Raw genomic sequence first — 20,909 nt, forward strand, 5'->3', positions numbered from 1 at the left:
TGTGATGGGTATCTGCCCCACACAAGGCCTGAGTAGAGAGAAAGGACCAATTAACCCTGTGACAGGCTGCACCTGGGAGAGAGTCAGGGCTGATTGATGAAGCCCAGCTGGGCAAGGGGCAGGCTAAGCTGCTATAAAGTATACAGTAAAGTAGAGCGTAAGAGGGAGGCTGCAGTAGAGAAAGCAGATGGTCACTTTCTGGGCTTAGAGAAGGAAAGGAGGAACCTGGGGGAGAATAGAAGCTCTGAGATCTGGGCCCTGAGGAAAGGGCACAAACCCAAAGGAGACTGACACAAGCAAAGTGGGAAGCAGCCCAGGGAAAGAGCAGCAAGGTTTTGGACAGTGCCGACCTTGGCCACTGGTTGTAGGATCCCTGCCTGGAACCGAGACTAGTGGGCAAGCCCGGGTTCCCTCCTAGCCACTGGGGAAGTAGCACAGACAGGGCAGTGGAGCAGAAGATGGCCTAGGACAGCCATCCAATGGAACTTTGATACCCCAGAAGAGGAGGACTATAGTGACCTGGGCGAAGGGCCAAGCCAGGAAGAGGGAGCACCTGGAGTGGTGAAAAGGGAGTAACCTGACTGCAGAGGGCAAGTGCGAGTGATACCATGGGGAGAGAAACCAAAGGAGAGGGCATCAGACTGGTCATGAGATAATCCGCAGAAGGAGGTGCCACAGCGGTGAGTTGTGAACACTGTGACAGACACCCATTACACTGAATGGGCTTGGGAAGCAGGTTCCAGAAAGTGCATTAGTGATATTGAGCAACATCCCATGAGGTAAGTGAATACCATTATTATCTCCATTTTACACATGGGGTAAGTGTGAAACACTGAGAAGTTAAAAGGTCTGTGACAGAGATGGGATTAGAAAGCAGGTCTCTTGCCTGCTGTGCCTTTGGAGTGGAGAAATATAGCTCCTTTTTTTCCTCACGAATAGCTGATTTCCCAAACTGTACCATGGAGAAAGACCTCTTTCAGCATACCTAAATCTCTGAAACTGCAGACATTTAGTCCATACAGGTGTATGAAGACCAAGAACATTATCTACCAGTGGATAGCATTTCAGTGCCTCTGTGACAGAGCTGTTTACTTTTGCTAACTAATTTGGCATTCCCTTCCACTTCCCTGGCGCCTCTGGTACTCCTGAAAATGAAAACTGAACGATCCCTGAAACCCTCTTCCTCAAAAGTTCTTCTTCCTGTTTCCCCGCACTTACTTCATCTCCCACCACTTCTTCATCCATTCACCTTTTGGAATGTCACCTCTAAATACCATCCATCGCCACTTCTCTAGCATGTAAGTAAAAGGCATTGTTCCAACAATAGTGAGGGCTTGTTTGAGTAGGAAGTTGATATCCGTTTCTGAAAAAAGAGCACAATGTAACTGTTAAGGTGATGATGAATACATGACCAGGCTACTAATGTTGCGTCCTTCACCATACATAGCTAATGAGTACATCTGCTTAGAAAATTTTAGTGAAACACAAACAAACAAACCCAAAGAAACCCAGGAAGATATTGTTATGCAAATTTGGATTTTTTTCCCTCTTTTTGCTCCAATTCTACTTTCTAAACATTCATAATCCCTGTGGCTTTTGTTGCAACATTATTTTGTTGTATTTATTTAGTTGAGATGGCCCTGGACTCAAGAGTTTGGATCCAAATCCTAATCTGCATTTCCCCAAATTTTGGAGGATTTTGGATTGAGGGATTTGATTTAGGCTCATCTTCATCATGTAATAATCAACTGGACAAGCCAGACAAATTCAGCTGTGAAGAAGAAGTTGGACAAAGCAGCCCTTTACATTTTGATATAGATTTGCATAGCTTTATGCAAACAAAGTACAAGGATCACCACTAATCTTACTGTGCTGTGAAGATTTCCTCAATAATTATTCAATTCTGAAGTTAGTGAAGAACTACCAGTTTACTTCTAAATTCTTGCAGTAGCATCAAATGAGTGGTGCATTACAAATAAGCGCTTCCCGGTTCATGAAGTCATTTTGGAAATGAACATACTGTGATATGTAACTGAGCTGTAATTCTCAAAAGCATCTAAGTCACTCACTCGTCTTACAGACTTACTCATCCTCTGCTACAAAATATGGCATGAATACATTTTTATTAGTTACCGTTGTCTTCCTGAAAAGTAGATTCTAGAAGGTCAAGTGATTTCAAATGCTTTGGAGTAGCTGCAGACAGTGACATGATTTCTCCTACTGCTTCATGAAATCCTTCGTTAGCGCCACTTCTCAGCAGGAAAGAGAGGTTGGAATATGCCATATCATACTCTATATGCCCCATCTCATGATGTGCTGTCAAGAAGTCATCCATACTCACTTTAGTGCACATCTTGATCCTGCATTCCAATGCAAAGCATTTAAAATTAAATAAAGATACTGGCAGAGCTATACCATTTGCTTGGTACTGGATGCTGTAGTCGTGGCTGCAAAACACCTTAAATAACTCACTTACTAACCCCCTGGTGTATTTCATGTTTATCGTTTTCTAAAACATTCGCCTTTTGGTCTGTTCTATGTTTGATCCCTGCCTAAAGGTGATTTTGGGGGAAAGTTTTAAGTAAAATTCCTTTGGCTATTATTGAATTCTGCAGAGGTAAAATGAATATTGCCAGGCATTTTGTATGCAGCCATTTTTTACTACGCTGAAAGCTGGCACATTAACAGTGCTTATTAAGGAGAATCTCTGCCAAGTTTACATAATTGGTTGAATAATTAATACAGTAAGAAATTAACAAATATTGGCGGCTGCATATAGAACTCTTTTTAGCCTGAGTATTTATAAACGTACAGATTCACGTTGAACATATTCATTTTTTGTCAATATGCATTATTAACACTTCTGCTGCTACATGGAGATTTACGGCTTTATTGCACCCTTATGACTAGCTGGACTGTGCAAACTGCATACAGCCCAGAGTAAGGTGTGGTGCAGAGTTAGATCAACACTGGGGAGCTCCAGGAGGGTTTGTGCCTTAGAGGAAAGGTAGCTTATCTCTGAAGTTAAAGGACATGGCCAAGTCACAGAAAGTTGGTTTTAGAACCAAAATCTTTACACCCAGGTTTCCTTTCTCTGCTAAGCCTCTGTATAATCCACTTGAACACAGCGCCTTCCAAGCAAATTAATTACCCTTTCTGTGTCTCTATTCCCTGCTGTGGATGGTACTTTGTACCCACCTACGGCAGCAGTTTTCTATCTCTTGATCTCAGAACACTTTATAGAGACGCATAAGCACCATTTGCCACAATTTACAGTTGGGGTAGCTAAGACACGATTTGCCCGGGGGCCATTATGATATGTGAATAAGACATAGGGCGTAACAGGCAAGAGACCTGCTTTCTAATTGCCTCTCTGCCACAGACTCTGTCATTTCACTCTGGTGTTTGTTACCCCATGTGTGAAATGGAGATGTTGATTTCTGCTCACCTCATGTGGGTGTTGAGGCCTCACTATGTAATGTTTATGAAGTGGCAGTTAAGGACAAAGTACATACAGCACATAGTGACATACATGTGCTAAATTATGAAAGCATGTGATGAGCTGAATATATCATGAATCTTGGATCACCTCCCCTGGACTCTGCTCACTAATCCATCTCACCCAAAGCTACTCCTGACATTTCACACCTTCATACAACTGCTATTTCATAAAACCCCACCAGACAAATTGTTCTTTCCCCTCAAATGTGCCTTCCCTTCACTGTCACCAAATTACATTGGTAGATGGTCCAGGACTGGAAATTTTCACACCTAGATCAATGACTGATATCTGGTGACCCACCACTGGTCCAATTCTCTCCTTGCAGGCTATTGGTAACTACCATTGATTTCAAGGGAAGATACAACCTGCTCCAATGGGTCTCATTATAGATAAATCCACATTCTCGCTGAATATGAAGCAGATACATGGGGAACAAATTTTCACTGATTTGCATCCCACGTGGTCCCCGTGAAGTTAATAGGCTAAGCACTGTCCTTTTTTGATAATTGTGTTAAAGTCCCACAACACAGTTGTTCTATCACTAACTTATATGAACACACTCCTCTGTTTAATAGAAGAGAGTAGCCCATTGATTTTACAGAAAAATGTTACAAAATCCAGTTTAGATTCCCCTAACCACCCTAAATCTGCCCCCTGCCAAAAATATTAGAGAAGTAAGGAAAAGATAAAATTAAAATAGCACTTTTCCCTGGTGCACTTGACTAGATATCAAAGAATCATAGAAATGTAAGGCTGGAAGGGACCTCAAGAGTTCATCCGGTCTAGCTCCCTGTGCTGAGGCAGGACCAAGTATACCTAGATCATCCCTGACAAGTGTTTGTCTAATCTCGTTTTAGAAACCTCCAGTGACTGGGATTCCACAACCTCCCTGGGTAACCTATGCTAGTACTTAACCACACTTACAGTTAGAAAGTTTTTTCCTCTTATATAACCTAAATCCCTCTTGCTACAAACTAAGCCAGTTACTACTTGTCCTCCCCTCATTGGGCATGGAGAACTAGAGATCACTGCCCTCTTCATAGCAACCTTTTACATCTTTGAAGAGAAATGTGAAGATTCTATGAGTACCCATAGGAAAGAATTACAATTGTTACAGTACCTATAATCCTTTTTTCCCATATCCCAAGCTGTCGGATGGCAAACAACCTTTCTGCCATCGTTAGGCTCTGTAATCATAGAGTTGTTCCAGAAGTCTTCAGTCATTTCATAGAGGCCAACAGAGATGAAAAAATCCTCAGCAGCCTTAAATATTTTTGTTGCATCCCAATTCTGAAACAAACAATGATATTCACTGATAATATTAGCCAATCATTCTATAGCTAGATATTTCTCACAGTCCAGTAGAACAGATTCTCGTCTGAAAAGTGATTCTGAAAAACAGCATCACAGTCCCCATACTTATTGTATTTCAGTGACTTCAAACCAAAGTCTTACAGTTTGCAAGTAAGTTGGTAGCTTACTGCCAGCCCTGAAAACTCATTACAGGAGCTGAGTCAAGCTGACTTATGGATCACCATCAATAATCAGGTTTCCGCAGTCAAAGCTAGCCTATTGATAATGTATGAACCAGAACAGAAAAGCATTAACAGGAGTGAAAAGCAGTAAAATATTAGTTCTGTCAGTAATGTACACAGATATAGGGTCCGATTCTCCCCTCTCAGTGGTGTAAGTCTGGAGTAACTTGTTGAAGGCAGTGGAGTGGCAGTGTTGTAAAACCAGTGTGAAAGGGAAATTGGATCTGTAACTCAGAATACAAACAGACAGCAGAGCTGAGTAAAAATGGGTTCAATTTTAGAGTCATTTATCTGATCATAACTGTACTTGAAAGTTAGTTTAAAAACCTTCATTTGAATTTCATTCTGCAATTTTACTTATTCTAAATAGGGGGAGCTCTTTATTGGCCTATGAGTATGGCAGCCATAAAGTCAGAGGCTTTAAAATTAGGGGAGTAGGATAGTCCAGTGAGGGTGTTAGCCTGAGACACAGATGCTCTGGATTCAATTCCCTTCTCTGCTATAGACATCCTGGATGACATTGGGCAAGTCACTTAAGGCTTGTCTACATGGGGGTGGGTGTGTGTGTGGAAAGCTCACAGGAGCTGGCGTGCACTAGCTCTTCCACACTAATTTCCAGTGTGGATACTCTTACTACGTACTAAGAGTGCCTTTGTGCACATTAGCTTAATGCACTTTGCAAGCGTACTAAGCTAAGCCACCTGAGGGCACTCTTAGGCCATGTCTACACAACAAAGTTAAGTCGACATATTTATGTAAGTCGACATCGAGCCTCCAAATTAAGCAAATCGATCTTGCATGTTCACACCACCCTCATTGTGTTGGTGGAGTGCGTCCTCACTAGCAGTGTGCAGTAAGAGTGTCCACCTGGGGAGTTAGTGAAGAGTTGTAAATTCACAACTTCACAATTTACTGCACACTAGGCTTCACTGTGTAGATAAGCCCCTAGTCTCCCTGTGCCTAAATTCCCCACCTGTAAAATGGGGATAACAGAACTTCCCTACCTTACCAGGAGTGTCATGAGAATAAATCCATTAAAGATTGGGTTCAGGTACTCTGGCAATGGGACCATATTAGTGGAGCTTCTTATCCAAGAAGTGGGTATATTTAGGATAAATAGTTAAATGTTAAATAGTAAGCTCTCCTGATTGTAGATTTGCCTGAATTTCATTCATTTTACAAAAACAAACATTTGACTAAACATCACAGAACATTATTATTGTTACGCCTCGAGGCCCCAACCAGGTTCAGGGTCTTATTGTGCAAGGCACTGTATAACACATAAAAGACAGTCACTGTCCTTACACCTTACAATCTAAAGATGCAAGACTGGCAGAGCTGGGAAAAAGGATACAACATACAAGCAGATTGATCAGGGCAATTGTCTTGTTAGTGCAATGATTTCTTGGGTGGGATTTTATTTACTGGGATTTTTATACACAAAACATGGAACAGATGCAGAAGAGGGAAAGGGAGTTGGAACTGAGACTAGACAGTGGAAGAGGATGGGGAGAGGGAGAGAGGGAGGGGAATAGAATAGTGAGGGAGAGGGGAACAGATGGGAAGTGAATGGATAAACACAGGGGAAGAGTAAAGGAAACAATAAAAGGGAGTGTAGGAAATAATTCTGTGCCTGAAGCATGACTATACCTAAGACCAGCCCTGGTTTCCAGGGGGATGGCTGAAGTATTCTATTTAATAAACTACCTAAAAACATCATTTAAAGAACCATGAGAATAGCAGCAAAACCATATTTGCAGCTTGACATCTCATTAGAAGTCTTACCTTTTTAACCATTTCAGAAGTTACATCAATGTTTGGTTTGTCTGGATAGGGGACTGTCAAGGCATACAAATTAGTCCAAAATCTACCCCACATGTCACCTTCAACAGAGAAGGGAAAGTTACAAATTAATTAAATAGTATACTATCTACCATGCTCAAAGTCATCACCAGATTGTTGGGTTTGTATCATAACAGGTGTAAGGATTTTCACACATGTAAGCTAGGACCTGATGCAAAGCCCATTGGAATTAATGGGAGTCCTTACATTAACGTTAATGGGCTTTGCATCAGGCACGTTATTATTTATTATTATTATGTTAGCTCCTAGGAACCCCAGTCATGGATCAAGGCCTCATTGTACTAGATGCTGTACAAAGACAGAACACAATGGTCCCTGTTCCAAGAGCTTAAAATCTAAGTATGAGACAACAGATGGATAGACATAGACAGGATATATTTAATATAATGATACCACAAGTAGACTATTTTAGAAAATATATATATATATAAAAGTTTTATTTGCCATACCAAAATTATTTCAACCTCAAAGGTGCTAATTTCTTCAATGAAAAACAAACACCATCATTCCCTGAGATAAACTACCTCTTACCATACAGCTTCAGGACCATTTCAAATTGAAACAACTGAGCATCCACTGCATTTCTATGTGTAATACTACAATTGATTATTTTCATTAACTGACATTCACATATGGCTAAATGTATACATTACATTAATGCAACATAAAAGTGGCACAGTTAAAATAAGAATGTCACGGTTAAGGTCAAGATTTTCAAAAAATGTGCCTAAAATCTTCTTCCGAAATAAGAATTTAGTAGTTTAGCTTTAGATACCCATTTCTGAGAATCTTGACCTAATTTCCTTTAATGACGTTAAATTGGCTACATTACATCGTGCCATTTTGGGGAGGCAATATGGTCTAATGGAAAGGGCACTGGATTGGAAGATAGGGGACCTGGGTTCTATTCCTACCTCTGCCTCTCACCAGCTGTATGAGCTTTGGAAATTGCTTCAACTCTCTATGCCTCTGTTTCCCCTCCCACTCTTTCTCTGTCTTGTCTTTCTAGATTGTAACCTCTGCAGGGCAGGCACTGTCTCTTTCACTGTGTGTTTGCACAGCACCTACTGGAATGGGACCCAAAATTATATCAAGAATCTGGATTCACATGCAGTTTAATGTCTTAATATTTATGTCTTAAATGGCACTGTCCTGCTCCCACAGCAGTAAGTGTCTACGAAATGAAGCTTCTATAATACAGATGTTTTTTCATACCGAGTAAATGAGCAGGAAGACATCCTGTTGAACTGATGCGGTCTGAGCCATAGACATTCTCCAGCCTGTACCTCACATAAGCATGTAGCTCCCGATATAAAGGTTTTATCTAAAAAAACGGGGATAGATCACAGAGCCATTAATTTGTCTAAGCCACCATCTAGAAATGCAGAGCCTCTAAGATTCAACCAACTGGATATTGTTTATTGTATTATCATGCACCTGTCCAATGTTCTAGGTGTATGTACACATTGTCATGTGGATACATTCTGAAATTTGCAATCCACTTGTTGTTGTTTGTCATCTTGTCCCACAATATTGATATCAGGCAATTCAAGAATGAATTTTGTGACTTTTACGGGGTCCGTTGTAAAGATCATCCTGACCTCATTGTGGTACTGGGGTGTTCCCAGAGGAAATGGCTGGCTAACAGGACCCTGGCAACCATATTCCCACCATTAAGTTGCATACGAGAGCTTGGAGACAAAATGCTACTGCAATCCAGCTTCCCATCAGTAAGGCCCTAATAGCACTGCACAGGTGTAAGGGAGGGAGGCATATCTATCCCTAAGCCATGGAATAGCTATGGAGCCATTCAATGGATGTCACTACAGTCCCCTGGCAGAATGCTCTCCTGTGAGGTTTCACACAGCCCCCACACAGGAGAAGGATGTAAGAAGCTGCATAGCATGTAGTCACACCCCTCATTCTCCTACCTCCTGCTCACTGCTGTACCTTTTGCAGTAAAAATGCACTGGTTCCACGGCAAAGGGTACCTTCTATGGTTGTGATGGAGGAAGCTAAATTTTCCCCTAAAAGACTAGATAAATATATAGGCTTTGTAACAAATTCAGGCCCTGTTGGAGCAAGGGGAGAAGGGAATTCCAGAAAAGAGTCCAGGTTCATATGAAACCTGCAAGTTCCATTTGAGCTTGCCCCAGGTTTGCTTTGAAGTCTTAAGTTCGTGAGAATGTGAAACTCCAGGTGAAACTGAAAGGACTGTGAGAGCAATAAATGGTATGAACAAAACCACCTGATTATGGTTTGTGGCGCCTACATTACCCAAGGCCAGTGGACTAGGCAGAGTTGTACTATTTCCCCATGGTACAGCTGTTTAAGTCACAAAACTTTCACAAATTACAAACCAGTGTAGAAATGACAAAATGAAACTTCAGAACAGTGGTTAAGAAAACTTCCACAACTTGACACTGAATCACTACCTGCTCAAATGTCGTTTCCACATCTTCAATCAGCTGATTACGGCTGTAGGCATATTCTGGGGAATTATCTACTTCATAATTTCCTCTCCAGTAATCTCCATAGTCAGAATACTCTGCAAAACAAAAGCATGCTCTTACTGAGACCAGAGTCCAGCCTGAAATTTAAACAATCTCTCCCTGTAAGGGAAGAGATGAAGTTACTAGTATTGGAACTGAAGGCATGAGTGTGTCCTCTGAGACGGTGGGAGGGAGGAAGCCACCCCATGGAAAAGCTCTGTTCCACTGCAGTTTAGATAGCCCAAGTCTCCAGGGACAGCAGAAACAGAAATTGCAGGAACTGTTTGAAGGACTGTTTGTGATTCATACTCATCAGAGAGGAAGAATAAAGAGACAGATTAGGCTAGAGTTCTTCATTAGATTAGGTGTCAAGGGAGAACAAAGACTTGGGTTCAGTTTCGGTGACAATGAAATCTCACAAATCAGTCTCATAAAACATATGCAGGACAGGCTGCCTCCAAACTAGACGTAGGAAAAAAGCCCTTTCTAGTTTTGAATCTACCTCAAGAGTACAACTACAGGGGCAAGCTCAGATCCTGGGATTCAAATTCAACATCCCCTCCATGAAATTTGATTGGGGAGGGGATGCTTCATGTTTAAAGCCCACTGTCTAGGCCCTCTCTAATACTGAGGGAGCTGGTAGCAAGGCCTCTAGTTAAAGTTGCCTTGACACTTTCCATTACAACCCTCCCTTTTCAATTGCTTGTAACTTTGACAAACATTTACCATTTGGACTTAAATTTTCCATGCTTGGGCACTGCCTCTACTTAGATTTTTTTGAGGAAGGATAAAATACAGGAAAGTAGACAGGTAGAGGTCTGGTTGCATGGGGAGAGAGATGAGTGGAATTGGAAATGTTTCAGAAAAGGGCAACAACAATGATTAGGAGTATGGAACAGCTTCCGTATGAGGAGGGATTAATAAGACTGGGACTTTTCAGCTTGGAAAAGAGACGACTAAGGGGGAATATGATAGAGGTATATTAAAATCGTGACTGGTGTGGTGAAAGTAAATAAGGAAGTGTTGTTTACTTCTTGTCATAACACAAGAATTAAGGGCACCATATGAAATTAATAGGCAGCAGGTTTATAACAAACAAAAGGAAGTATTTCTTCACACAACGCACAGCATCCTGTGGAATTCTTTGCCAGAGGATGTTGTGAAGGCCAAGACTATAACAGGGTTCAAAAAAGAACTCAATAAGTTCATGAAGGATAGGTCCATCAATGGCTGTTAACTAAGATGGGCAAGGATGGTGTTCCTAGCCTCTGTTTGCCAGAAGCTGGGAATGGGCAACAGGGGATGGATCACTTGATGATTACCTGTTCTGTTCATTCCCTCTGGGGCACCTGGCATTGGCCACTGTTGGAAGACAGGATACTGGGCTAGATGGACCTTTGGCCTGACCCAGTATGGCTGTTCTTATGTTCATATGATGTAGCTACACCTTGCTAGATATTATTTATATGCTATGGTATGATCTATCATAGAAGCTCTCAGGATAAAAACAACCCATCCAGGCTGCTGTTTCTTGAGAGGATGATCCTCTCTGATTGGTGGGAAGAAGATCTCTGAAAAGCATCACACTGCATAATCTTTTGTGCCTTAAATTAAAAATTCCTTCAACTGCTCAGATAATAGCTGCATCTGCACCTCACCTAGGCAAATTATTGGCTTCACTTCAGGTAGTGAAAGATACTGTGGTGTTATGGGAGTGAGATAAAATGCCAACAAAGACAGACCTCTTCGTTATGGTGTAAGACTGGTGAAATGTATCTGGTCGGATCACTGGCCTGATTCTCCGCTGCCTTGTACAGTTAGTCACATAGGAACATGGGTTGTCAGACTGCACAGGACCTCCTGGGTCATCGAATCCAGTCCCTGCTACTGCAGGCAACCCCATGATATAATCCCATTCATAAAATGATCCAGATCCATCTTAAAATCTAGTTAAGTTGTTTGCCCCTATTACTCCTTTTGGGAGGCTGTTCCAGAACCTCACTCCTCCGATGGTTAGAAACCTTTTTCTAATTTCCCGCCTAAATTTATTCATAGTCAGTTTATACCTACTTGTTCTTGTGCCAACATTGTCATTTAACTTAAACAGCTTTTCAACCCTCCCAGGTGTTTACTGCCCTGCTGTATTTTTAGACAGAAATCCTATCCTCCCCTCAGCCTTTGTTTTTCCAGGCTAAACAAACCAAGCTTTTTTAGTCGCCCCTCATGAGTTGGCTCTCAGCCCCAAGACAGATCCAGAAGGAACTTCACTAGTAACTGTCCTTCAGCCTGATAGCTCTCCTTTCAGTACAACTTGTTGTCTCCCCTTTAGCCAGTTCCTAGTTATTTCATCAAAAATACCAGACATGATCTACCTTTTGTAGTTTGACATGATCTACCTTTGGTAAACCCATGGTAGTTTGACATGATCTACCTTTGGTAAACCCATGTTGCGTTTTATCCCTTTTTCTGTTTACCTCCATTATCTAGTTTCCCTGATTTGAGAGCATTAAGCTCTGGTTTTTGCTACCACTTCAGAGGTGGTAATTTCCATTTCTGTACACTCATTCCTATTAGCCATCCTCCCACTGTTCTACTTTATCTTCCTTATGGAAAACTGAGCTGAGAGTTGTTGGGCCACACCTAGATTAGCCTTAGCCTCTACCCCATCCTCAAAGCATAGTGGCCTCACTTCTTTTCTTGTGCTTTTATTTATATGGTTAAAGAACTTTTTACTAATTGTTTTAATTTCCTTGGCATGGTCTAACTCAGCTTGGCTTTTTGGCAGTTCTCTCTTTATCCTTACACTTTCTGACCTCCGAGACATAGCTTTCTTTGCTGATCAATCCCATCTTCCATTCTTTATAGGCTCTCTAATTACCATGAATATCCTTTCTGAGGTTGTTATTCATCTCATTAGGTCCACAGCCCTTTGTTACTAGTTATTTCCCCTTGCTTGGGTTGCAAATTCCACATCGTTTTTGCACCTCTGACTTAAAGAAATTCCAAGCCGCCTCCACTTCTAAGTCCCTGAGCTCTTCTGTGCAGTTGACTTCACTACCTAGTTCCAGTAATTTCTCAAAGTGCGCCCTTTTGAAATCAAAAACCTTAGGGTATGTCTATACTACAGAGACTATACCAGCATAGGTATTTCACCGTAGCTATGCCAGCATGGCTCCCTGGTGTAGACACAGCCTACACTGACACAAGGGTTTTTTCTGTTGGTGTAAGGCAGAACCACCCTGAATGATGGGAACTATGTCAACTGAAGCATTCTTCCATTGACACAGCTGTGTCTACACTGTGGGGTTAGGCTGGCGTAGCTACGTTGGTCAGGGGTGTGGATTTTTCACAGGACGTATCTATGTTAACCAACTTTTAAGTTTAGACCAGGACTTTGCAGATTACACATGTATAAAGAGAGTTCAAAGTGCGTGCACAAGGCTACCCACCAGTGTGTGGAAGATCCTGGCTTTGTTTGGACACAAATGACTGCACAAGGTCTGAAGGGCTATGGAGAATCAGGCCTTCTCTGTTTCTGAAGGACAAAATAATTGCAATTGTAACTTACTATTAAGTCTTGCAGCCTCATTTTCCAACTCAACATAACGTTCATATAACGGTCTCATCTTCTTGCCAACTTCAGCTCTCCAGCCTTGCCATGCCCATAGTCTCTCAGAGTAATCAGTGCTGCTAGCCATAATAGCATCTAGCCCTGTCGTCATTTAAAAAAAAGAACCAGAGCCATAAATACAAGATGAATTCTTTAAGTACTTGTCAATCTACATTAAAAAACCAACAGGAAAACCGGGAAGAATGAAAACAGCAGAATACACATTTTGGGTAAAACCAGTCACGCTGTAGCTGAACGTTTTGGTTTATTGAAGGAAATGTTTTATTTGTTTCCATTTCAGCTTTTCTGCCCTGAGATATGGGGCCAGTTTGTGATTCAGGTAAAACAAGTGTGACCCTAGATTAATTTCACTGAAGTTAGTGCAGTTTTCTGTACTTACACCAATGTAACAGAAATCAGAATCTGGCTTGAAGTCCGTCAATAGAACTTCTATCTCTTGTGATAGAATTTGATAAAACTCCTCCAGTATGGCAGAACCCCCAAGTGATGTAAAGTTAGCACAGGCTGCTCTGCAACATTAGAAGCCACAGCCAAGTTTTGGCCACACAAACCTACATCATTTGAAACGGGGCATGTAATTTTGAGCAAACCAGATGGAGGACTATGAACTCTGCAACTCATGCTATTTCACTAAATTATTTTCATGTGTGAAAAGTCACAGCAAAATTGTACTGGGAGATAAAAACCACACCACCAACAACATAAGCTTTATAAAATAAGAGCATTTGGAGAACACAGATCTATTAAACCTAAATTTTGATCTTTCACAATTAAAAACCTCCTCTCTGCTCTGTTTGACTCTTCTTGAAACCTGTTAACGTAAAGGACACAGGATAGACATTGTCTATACTGTACCTGGCTCCAGCGGCAAGCAGTTAAATGGATCATCAGGTTTACACACAGTCCCAGTGCTGTAGATGGTGCTCATTGTACTTAAAATAGTTTTCAGCTGCAATTTAAATACAAAAAAGCCCATTAAAAAGAAAACAATAAATACAAAATGATAAATATTCCATAACTGTTAGTCCTTAAAATCTCAGTACAGCAGCCTATCCCTATCAGCAAGGCAGTTTAGCATGTGCTTAAGCACTGTACTTGAGTAAAAATGAATTTAAGCATTTGCTTAAATGCTTTGCTAAGTTGGAGCCTACTTGGACAAGACAGATAATGTAATATCTTTTGAGTGGATACTAAGTGACTCCACAAAACCCTTCAGATACATCATCATCATAAAGATTAACAATGCATTTTATGTATATGGCACTCATGCCAAGGGTTTCTAGGTAAGTATACAGTACATATGTTTTAATGGAGGGGAAAGGTCCCTTTTCCAGATACAGACAGGTTGATTGTTGTATTTTTTTAATGATACATAAGGTAGCTTATGTGAATCTGTTTACTGTGGCTTTACACAGAATTTAATGTTTGTCTTGCTTCAGCTGAAGGCCAAATGCATCTCAAAATATTCAGCTCCATCTCAGCCTCTACAGTTGTGCTACAGAGCATTCTCTTTTCACTTATCTATAGTTAACGTCTTTCTTTCTCAACTATCCTCAACTTTTCCAGTGCCAAGTAAAGCATATTCCCTCATTGAGGACTATATACTGCCCCTTCACGGTCACTCACAAGGATTGCTGTGAGAGGAATCCACAGCTTCTTCTGCTTTCGATCTTCTAGGGCATGTTAAGCTTCTGGAGCCTCAGCAGATTGCAGCACTGTTCCCCCTTGTCCTGTTTAGCACAATTCCTGGTCACCAACCCTTAGTCTGTTACCCCTTCTCAGAAACCCAGCTCCTTATCCCACCTGCCCTTGCCCTCCAGAAACAGCACTGACCCGCAAGATACCCCAGTTACTCAAACACACCCTCTCTCAGAACTCCATCCCAAAGTGTGAAGCTTCTGGCTACAGTTTAACTCTTTCAGGGGCACACAGCAGTTGTGAAGCAATCAACACACACACACAAACTTTGCATGGAGTCTAACACCTTAATACTCTTTTATACTTAATCATGTAAAGCAGAGGAAAATACAGATCACACAAAACAGTTAACCCTAAAGGCATACCCCTTCCTATAACACCCTTCCCTTGCGAGTCCTTAGGGGCCATCTGATTCCAGGAAGGCAGGCAGGGTGACCTCTGCCTCCTGAAGGCTGTTACATGATTGGTAGTCTCTCCCTCCTGGAGCCCCTTACCTAGCTTCTGTGACCTTCCTCTTTCATACCCCATGCTTCCTTTTCCTGTCTCTTGAACCTGCCTGTGGATTTCTTATTTAAACTCCTCCCAGTCACCTGATTGCCTTTGTTCTCCTCCTGGTAGCTTTCCACTGCTACTTTATCACACACCTCATCAGAGGAGTCAGCTAAACTGGTTTCCTAAGGCTGCCACTCATCCATTGTCCCAGATGATTGCATCTGAATAGGATCACTGAGCCTTAGGCCTGGTCTACACTACAAAGTTAGGTCATCGTAAGTCACCCTGTATTGACCTATATGTGTATGTGTCTCAGATTTGTCTCCAGCCAACGTAAGTGCCCCACTACGGCAACACAGTAAAACCACCTCACCGAATGGCATAATATCATGGTTCACCTGCTGAGGTCAACACAGGGTGAGTGCAGACACTGTATGACCCATGTCAACGTTAACAGTCCTCCACCAGCTGTTTCATAATGCCCAATTCCCTCTAACAGTGATCACTCTGGACACAATTGTAAACTCCACTGCCTAAAGGTCACAGATACTGGAGGACTTCCCCCCTTTGAAATCTCCACCATATTTTTGAAATCTCTTTTCCTCATTGCCACCTGTAGTGAGCACACCTAGCCGTTCTCCCTTGGTAAGCACCTTCTATTATTTCTGTCTGCTACAGGCCCTGTCAGCAATAGTGGATCCACGTACATATAGGCACAAATGATATCGCAGTTTTTCATAATACAACTTCATAATATCAACCAGAATTCATAAGCTGTACAGACATAGCCCCAATTCACAAACCTGCTCGCTTTTATATTTTGTATCAGAGCTATTCTGAGCTATCCAAGAGGAAAAAAAAATGTTTGAGCAATTTCTGTAAGCATGAAAAATGATTGGGGGGGGGGGGTCACAATCAGAAAATTTAAAAATACACAAATGGAGTTCTGTCAAACAGTACGAAAGTCGCCTTTGAGCTGAGAACCAGCATGAACAATTTCAGCCCAGTGAGTCTTCCTTCTGGAAAGCTATAAGTGCCTAAAAATAGAGGATAAAGATGGAAATGCCTTATCACTCACAACCACAATGCTGCCACTGCAACACTACAATTATACAAAATATTTGCCTGAACCATTTGGAATTGCTCACAGACAATCTGCCTTTCTCTGAACACAGGAATTGCCAGACTGGATCAGACCCAAGGTCCAACCTGTCTCTGACAGTGGCCAACACTAGATGCCTCAGAGGAACGTGTAAGAACCCCGCAGTAGACGGATGTAGGATAATCTGCCTCCACATCAGGTCTCATCTTGATCTCCAGTAGTTAGAGACTGGCTTAAGCCCTGAAGCACAAAGTTCAATATCCCTTCGGATATGTGCATAGTCATTAGGCATAACTCTGGATAGTCTTGATAGCCATATAAATGCCCAGTCCCATTTTGAATCTTCCTAGATTTTTGGCTTCAACCACTTTGTGGTAATTACACATCTGAACAATTATTTCCTTGTCTTAGTTGTAAATTTGCCACCTTTGAATTTCATTGAATGCATTCTTGTCATTTGTGTTTCTACTTATTCCCCAAGATCCTGACCCTACAAAGCACATAAGTGTGTATATATTTTTTCTTATGTGAGCAGTCCCATTGACTATGCTATACAGACACATGCGTGTTGCTTAATTGTATGTAACATATTGTGTATTCAATGAGTTCATGTAATGATCTAAACTTGTAGATATTTAATGCACAATATAAACTAGCAATAAATTAAATGTGCACATATGTAATATTAGCTAATAAAAGACATATCATTCACAACAAGACTACACTGTTGGGATTTAATATGTTGCTGGGATAAACAAAGACTAGGAATAATATTATAACCACTGCCAGAGACCTTTTGAAATGTATTTCAACTCTTGGGACAGCCTACATACGTTTAGCAACTTACTTCACTGTATTTTTCCTCAGATAGCGCTGATGTTCCTTTGTCCTGAAGAGACTGAAGTTGGAGTTTGACAATAGGATCCATAATTTTATTTATTGCATACTTGCTGGCATTGTTGGATGCTTCATCATAGAATGCAGACCATTTGGCTCCTGCTTCATTCTAAAACAGATTAATTAAAGTCTGAATTACTCATTTGTAAGAAATCCAGCAAGATAATAGGTTTTAGGGGAGAAAACATTCCTTGCATGAAGAATTAGTTTTGTGGATTTTGCTAGTTCTCTCATTAGCTTTGGAAATATTTCTACTATAAAATGAAAATAACTAGGGAACATTTTGGATTCAATTTATTCTCAAATGTAGAGCTTTTCAAATTATTTGTATTTGGAAAAATAGTAATCAAGTAGCCAATACCCTCTCCCCAAAACAAACAAACCAGTTTTTAATGGATTCAGAACCATCAAGCTGTGCACATAGCTGGTTTATGTAACCATACATACTTATTACCGCTTCCCTCATCCTCCTTCCCTCCTGTATTTGTTGCATGTGGGTGTTGCATGCTGTCTTAACTTAGACCAGGGGTGGGCAAACTTTTTGGCCTGAGGGCCACATCTTGGTATGGAAACTGTATGGAGGGCCGGCTGGGGCAGGGGATTGGGGCACAAGGGGGGGATGAGGGCTCCGGCTTGGGGTACAGACTCTGGGGTGGGGCTGGGGATGAGGGGTTTGTGGTGCAGGAGGGGGCTTCAGGCTGGGATCAAAGAATTTGGAGGGCGATCAGGGCTGGGGCAGGCGGTTGGGCCGTGGGGGGGAAAGGATGGTGCAGGATCCAGGCAGCCCTTACCTGAAGTGGCTCCTGGAAACAGCGGCCCGTCCTCCCTCTGCCTCCCACATGGAGGAGGGGCCACATTGCGCTGCCCCATCCACAGGCATCACCCCCGCAGCTCCCATTGGCCGTGGTTCCCGGCCAATGGGAGCTGCAGAGACGGCACTTGGGGAGGGGGCAGCATGCAGCTGGCTGCCCCTGCTTTCAGAAGCCACGTGGATTGGAGCAAGGCAAGCCCCCGACCCCACTCCCCAGCTGGAGCACCAAAGCGCGGAAAGCATCGCTCCCAACCCCACTCCCTGGTGGGAGCTCGAGGACTGTATTAAAAGGTCAGATGGGCCAGATGTGGCCTGTGGGCCGTAGTTTTCCCACCCCTGAGTTAGACTGTAAGCTCTTTGGGGTATGGGGCATTCCTACCTATGCATTTAAATAGTCCATAGCTCAAGAATCATGATCCTGACTGAGTCCTTTGAGTGCTGCTACAATAGAAGTAATAAATCATAACTACCATGTCACTGCTAGTAATTCATGTGATTACACAAATATTTAATCTTCACAAAGTTATAATAATTCATTCTTACTGATTGGACGTGGAAGACCACACACTCCCAAATGCAGTTTAAGATCCTAAACTGTACATGGAGAATATGAACCCACAACATGCAGTTGCTTGCACCAACTCTGTGTGTCTATACTCTACAAGACAAGCTGGCTCACAGATGCAGTGCAACCCTTAGCACTTAACATTATTTGGATTTCGGCAGTCACTAGAAGAGCCATTTTTCATTTCCATCTTTTGTTATGGACAATGAGCACATGCAGGTTTGGTTTGGAATCTTAGGACACTTCTAATCTCCCTTCTGTATATTTCATGACGTTTAAGGGCCATTGTACTTACGGTTATCATAGCTCCTTGCTAATGACTCATCAGAAGATAAGAATTACCACCCAGCATGCAGACATTCAGAACTATGTATGAACATGTTGGCAATGTCTTTTTTTTCTTTATTCTTTGGGAATGAGCAAAAATGGGGATCATTTTCTTTTTAACACCTCAGTCCTGGTGTTTGATACCCAACCAGAGTAACATTTATTAGTATGCAAATGTATTTTTTACATTATTTGATCCCAGTGGGGATGACCAAGCAAGTTGGGGATCAGGCGGAGAAGGGGCATTTTCTGCCCAATGAGAAGAGCCAGCTGGGGGAAGTTGGGTTGCCAGCCGGTACCTCTCCATGAGACAGGCTGGTTGAGTGCATGGGCTGTCCCCACCCATTTGGAGAACTGGTTGAGGAGTGGGCGAAATGGTTGTGTGATTATGGATGGGTGACCCCATTCTATGAAAAAAGTGAGTTTGAGTAAGCCACTGAGGGCACCTTTCATTAACTCTGTCCCTTTAGCAGATGGGGCCATACCACTGTCACTGGTGGCATCACAATAGTGCATGCACGAGGGACAACTAGAGGCACCATCCCTGAGCACCATCATACTTGTGTTCATTACTGGTATCACACTGAGCCACCATCTTATCCTATTGCTTAAAGCTGCTAAATGGAGCTTCAATTTTATGTGTTTCAGAATGTCACAGACCCACGATTAGCCAGGAGGATTTCATCCTGCAATCGGGGACTATATTTTAATTAAGAAATGTTACACTTAAACCATGTTTTCATTAAGTAGTAAGACTTCACTGGGTGTGGTGATTCTGGGGTATACCTTTATTCAAAATTAGGTCTATTGAGATTACACTGTGTCATCACATGCCATAATGTTTATTTAGAAACTAGTTTGCTTTAAAGTGTAGCTACAAAATTCACCACAATATTTTCCATTGATTTTCAAGATTCCAAGAATAGCAGATGCTTTCGAATATGGCTGCAGCACTGAATCCTCAGTGACCAGTCAGATTACGGTTGAATGCTGTCACAGCATATGATATCTGTCTAGAGGGGCAGGTGATCGTACTGCATAGCTAGAGGCTGAGCAGAGGCTGGATAGTTAGAGACTGGGAGACAGTGAATCTTATTGTGAGATAGGGCAAGCACAACTGTCACTGTTCTTCCTGTGGCTATATACTAGCTTCTATTAGTCAGGACATCAGGCCTTGGGAATCTGGAAATCTATGTATTCATTACATTTTCCTCACAGTACAATTCTACCTATTCCACTGGTGATTGCTAAGGATGCTAATCTATGAGAATAGCGACAGTGTTCTAAGGCAGACAATCATTCACCGTGAAATGAGTTAGTGACCTAAATCTAACTCACATAACCCGCCAAATGACCATCAGAAAATTTTCAGTAACTACTAAACTAAAATCCAAAATTGAACCCATCCCTAGTTCCTTATTCATTAGCAATTCCTATATATCTATCTACAGCAATACAATAAAATATCATGTAGTTATAATATTTTTAATATAAAAGCAAGCATTCCGAGTCCGCATTATGTACCCACCATCTTTTCAGCGTTCTCATCTGTGATGTTGGTGTTGTAGTCCCAGGAGGCAAGTGAACTTGCATAAGACAGGTCTTCTGCTTGTACATTGAATTGAGACAAAAAGTTGCTGGCCTCTTGTGTTGTATCCTGTGATGTAGCAACAGCAGCGAGACTGCAAAGAAGCCAAAGATAGACCAACATACTTCCTTTGAGCCAAGATCCACTGATTGAGTTAGGTTCCCTCAAATAAGCTTCCTAATCAGCTTCTGTCTCAACAGCCTTTGCACATAGGTGTGTTCTAGGGGAAAAAGGGAGAATCCAATTTGCTGTATCTTTTATTGTTTTTATCCAGTGAAGGACAAAAATGAAAATAGCTTTAAAAAGGCAAATAAACAGAAGTTAATGGTTAACTTTGGAGAAACATAATTACTAGTAGCATTTTATGGTCTTCTTATAAAAGGCTTTTACTTTTAGTTAATATTTC

At 41.7% G+C, this 20,909-nt stretch overlaps 1 protein-coding gene across 1 annotated transcript in view; it reads right to left on the reverse strand.

Annotated features, from left to right (window-relative positions):
• The window catches only part of ACE2 (angiotensin converting enzyme 2), a 38,607-nt gene extending 17,981 nt beyond the window's left edge, over nt 1–20,626 (reverse strand). Inside the window, exons 1-10 of the mRNA XM_077816143.1 lie at nt 20,444–20,626; nt 17,163–17,321; nt 13,879–13,972; nt 12,961–13,104; nt 9,336–9,448; nt 8,116–8,224; nt 6,823–6,920; nt 4,623–4,792; nt 2,134–2,360; nt 1,219–1,363 (exon numbers count right to left, since the gene is read on the reverse strand). Coding sequence (XP_077672269.1) covers nt 1,219–1,363; nt 2,134–2,360; nt 4,623–4,792; nt 6,823–6,920; nt 8,116–8,224; nt 9,336–9,448; nt 12,961–13,104; nt 13,879–13,972; nt 17,163–17,321; nt 20,444–20,626 — 1,442 coding nt within the window. The remainder of the gene's footprint in view (nt 1–1,218; nt 1,364–2,133; nt 2,361–4,622; nt 4,793–6,822; nt 6,921–8,115; nt 8,225–9,335; nt 9,449–12,960; nt 13,105–13,878; nt 13,973–17,162; nt 17,322–20,443) is intronic.
• Between the last annotated feature and the right edge of the window lie 283 nt (nt 20,627–20,909).

Source organism: Eretmochelys imbricata, chromosome 1 (assembly GCF_965152235.1).
Source record: "Eretmochelys imbricata isolate rEreImb1 chromosome 1, rEreImb1.hap1, whole genome shotgun sequence".
In the NCBI taxonomy this organism is placed as follows: Eukaryota; Metazoa; Chordata; order Testudines; family Cheloniidae; genus Eretmochelys; species Eretmochelys imbricata.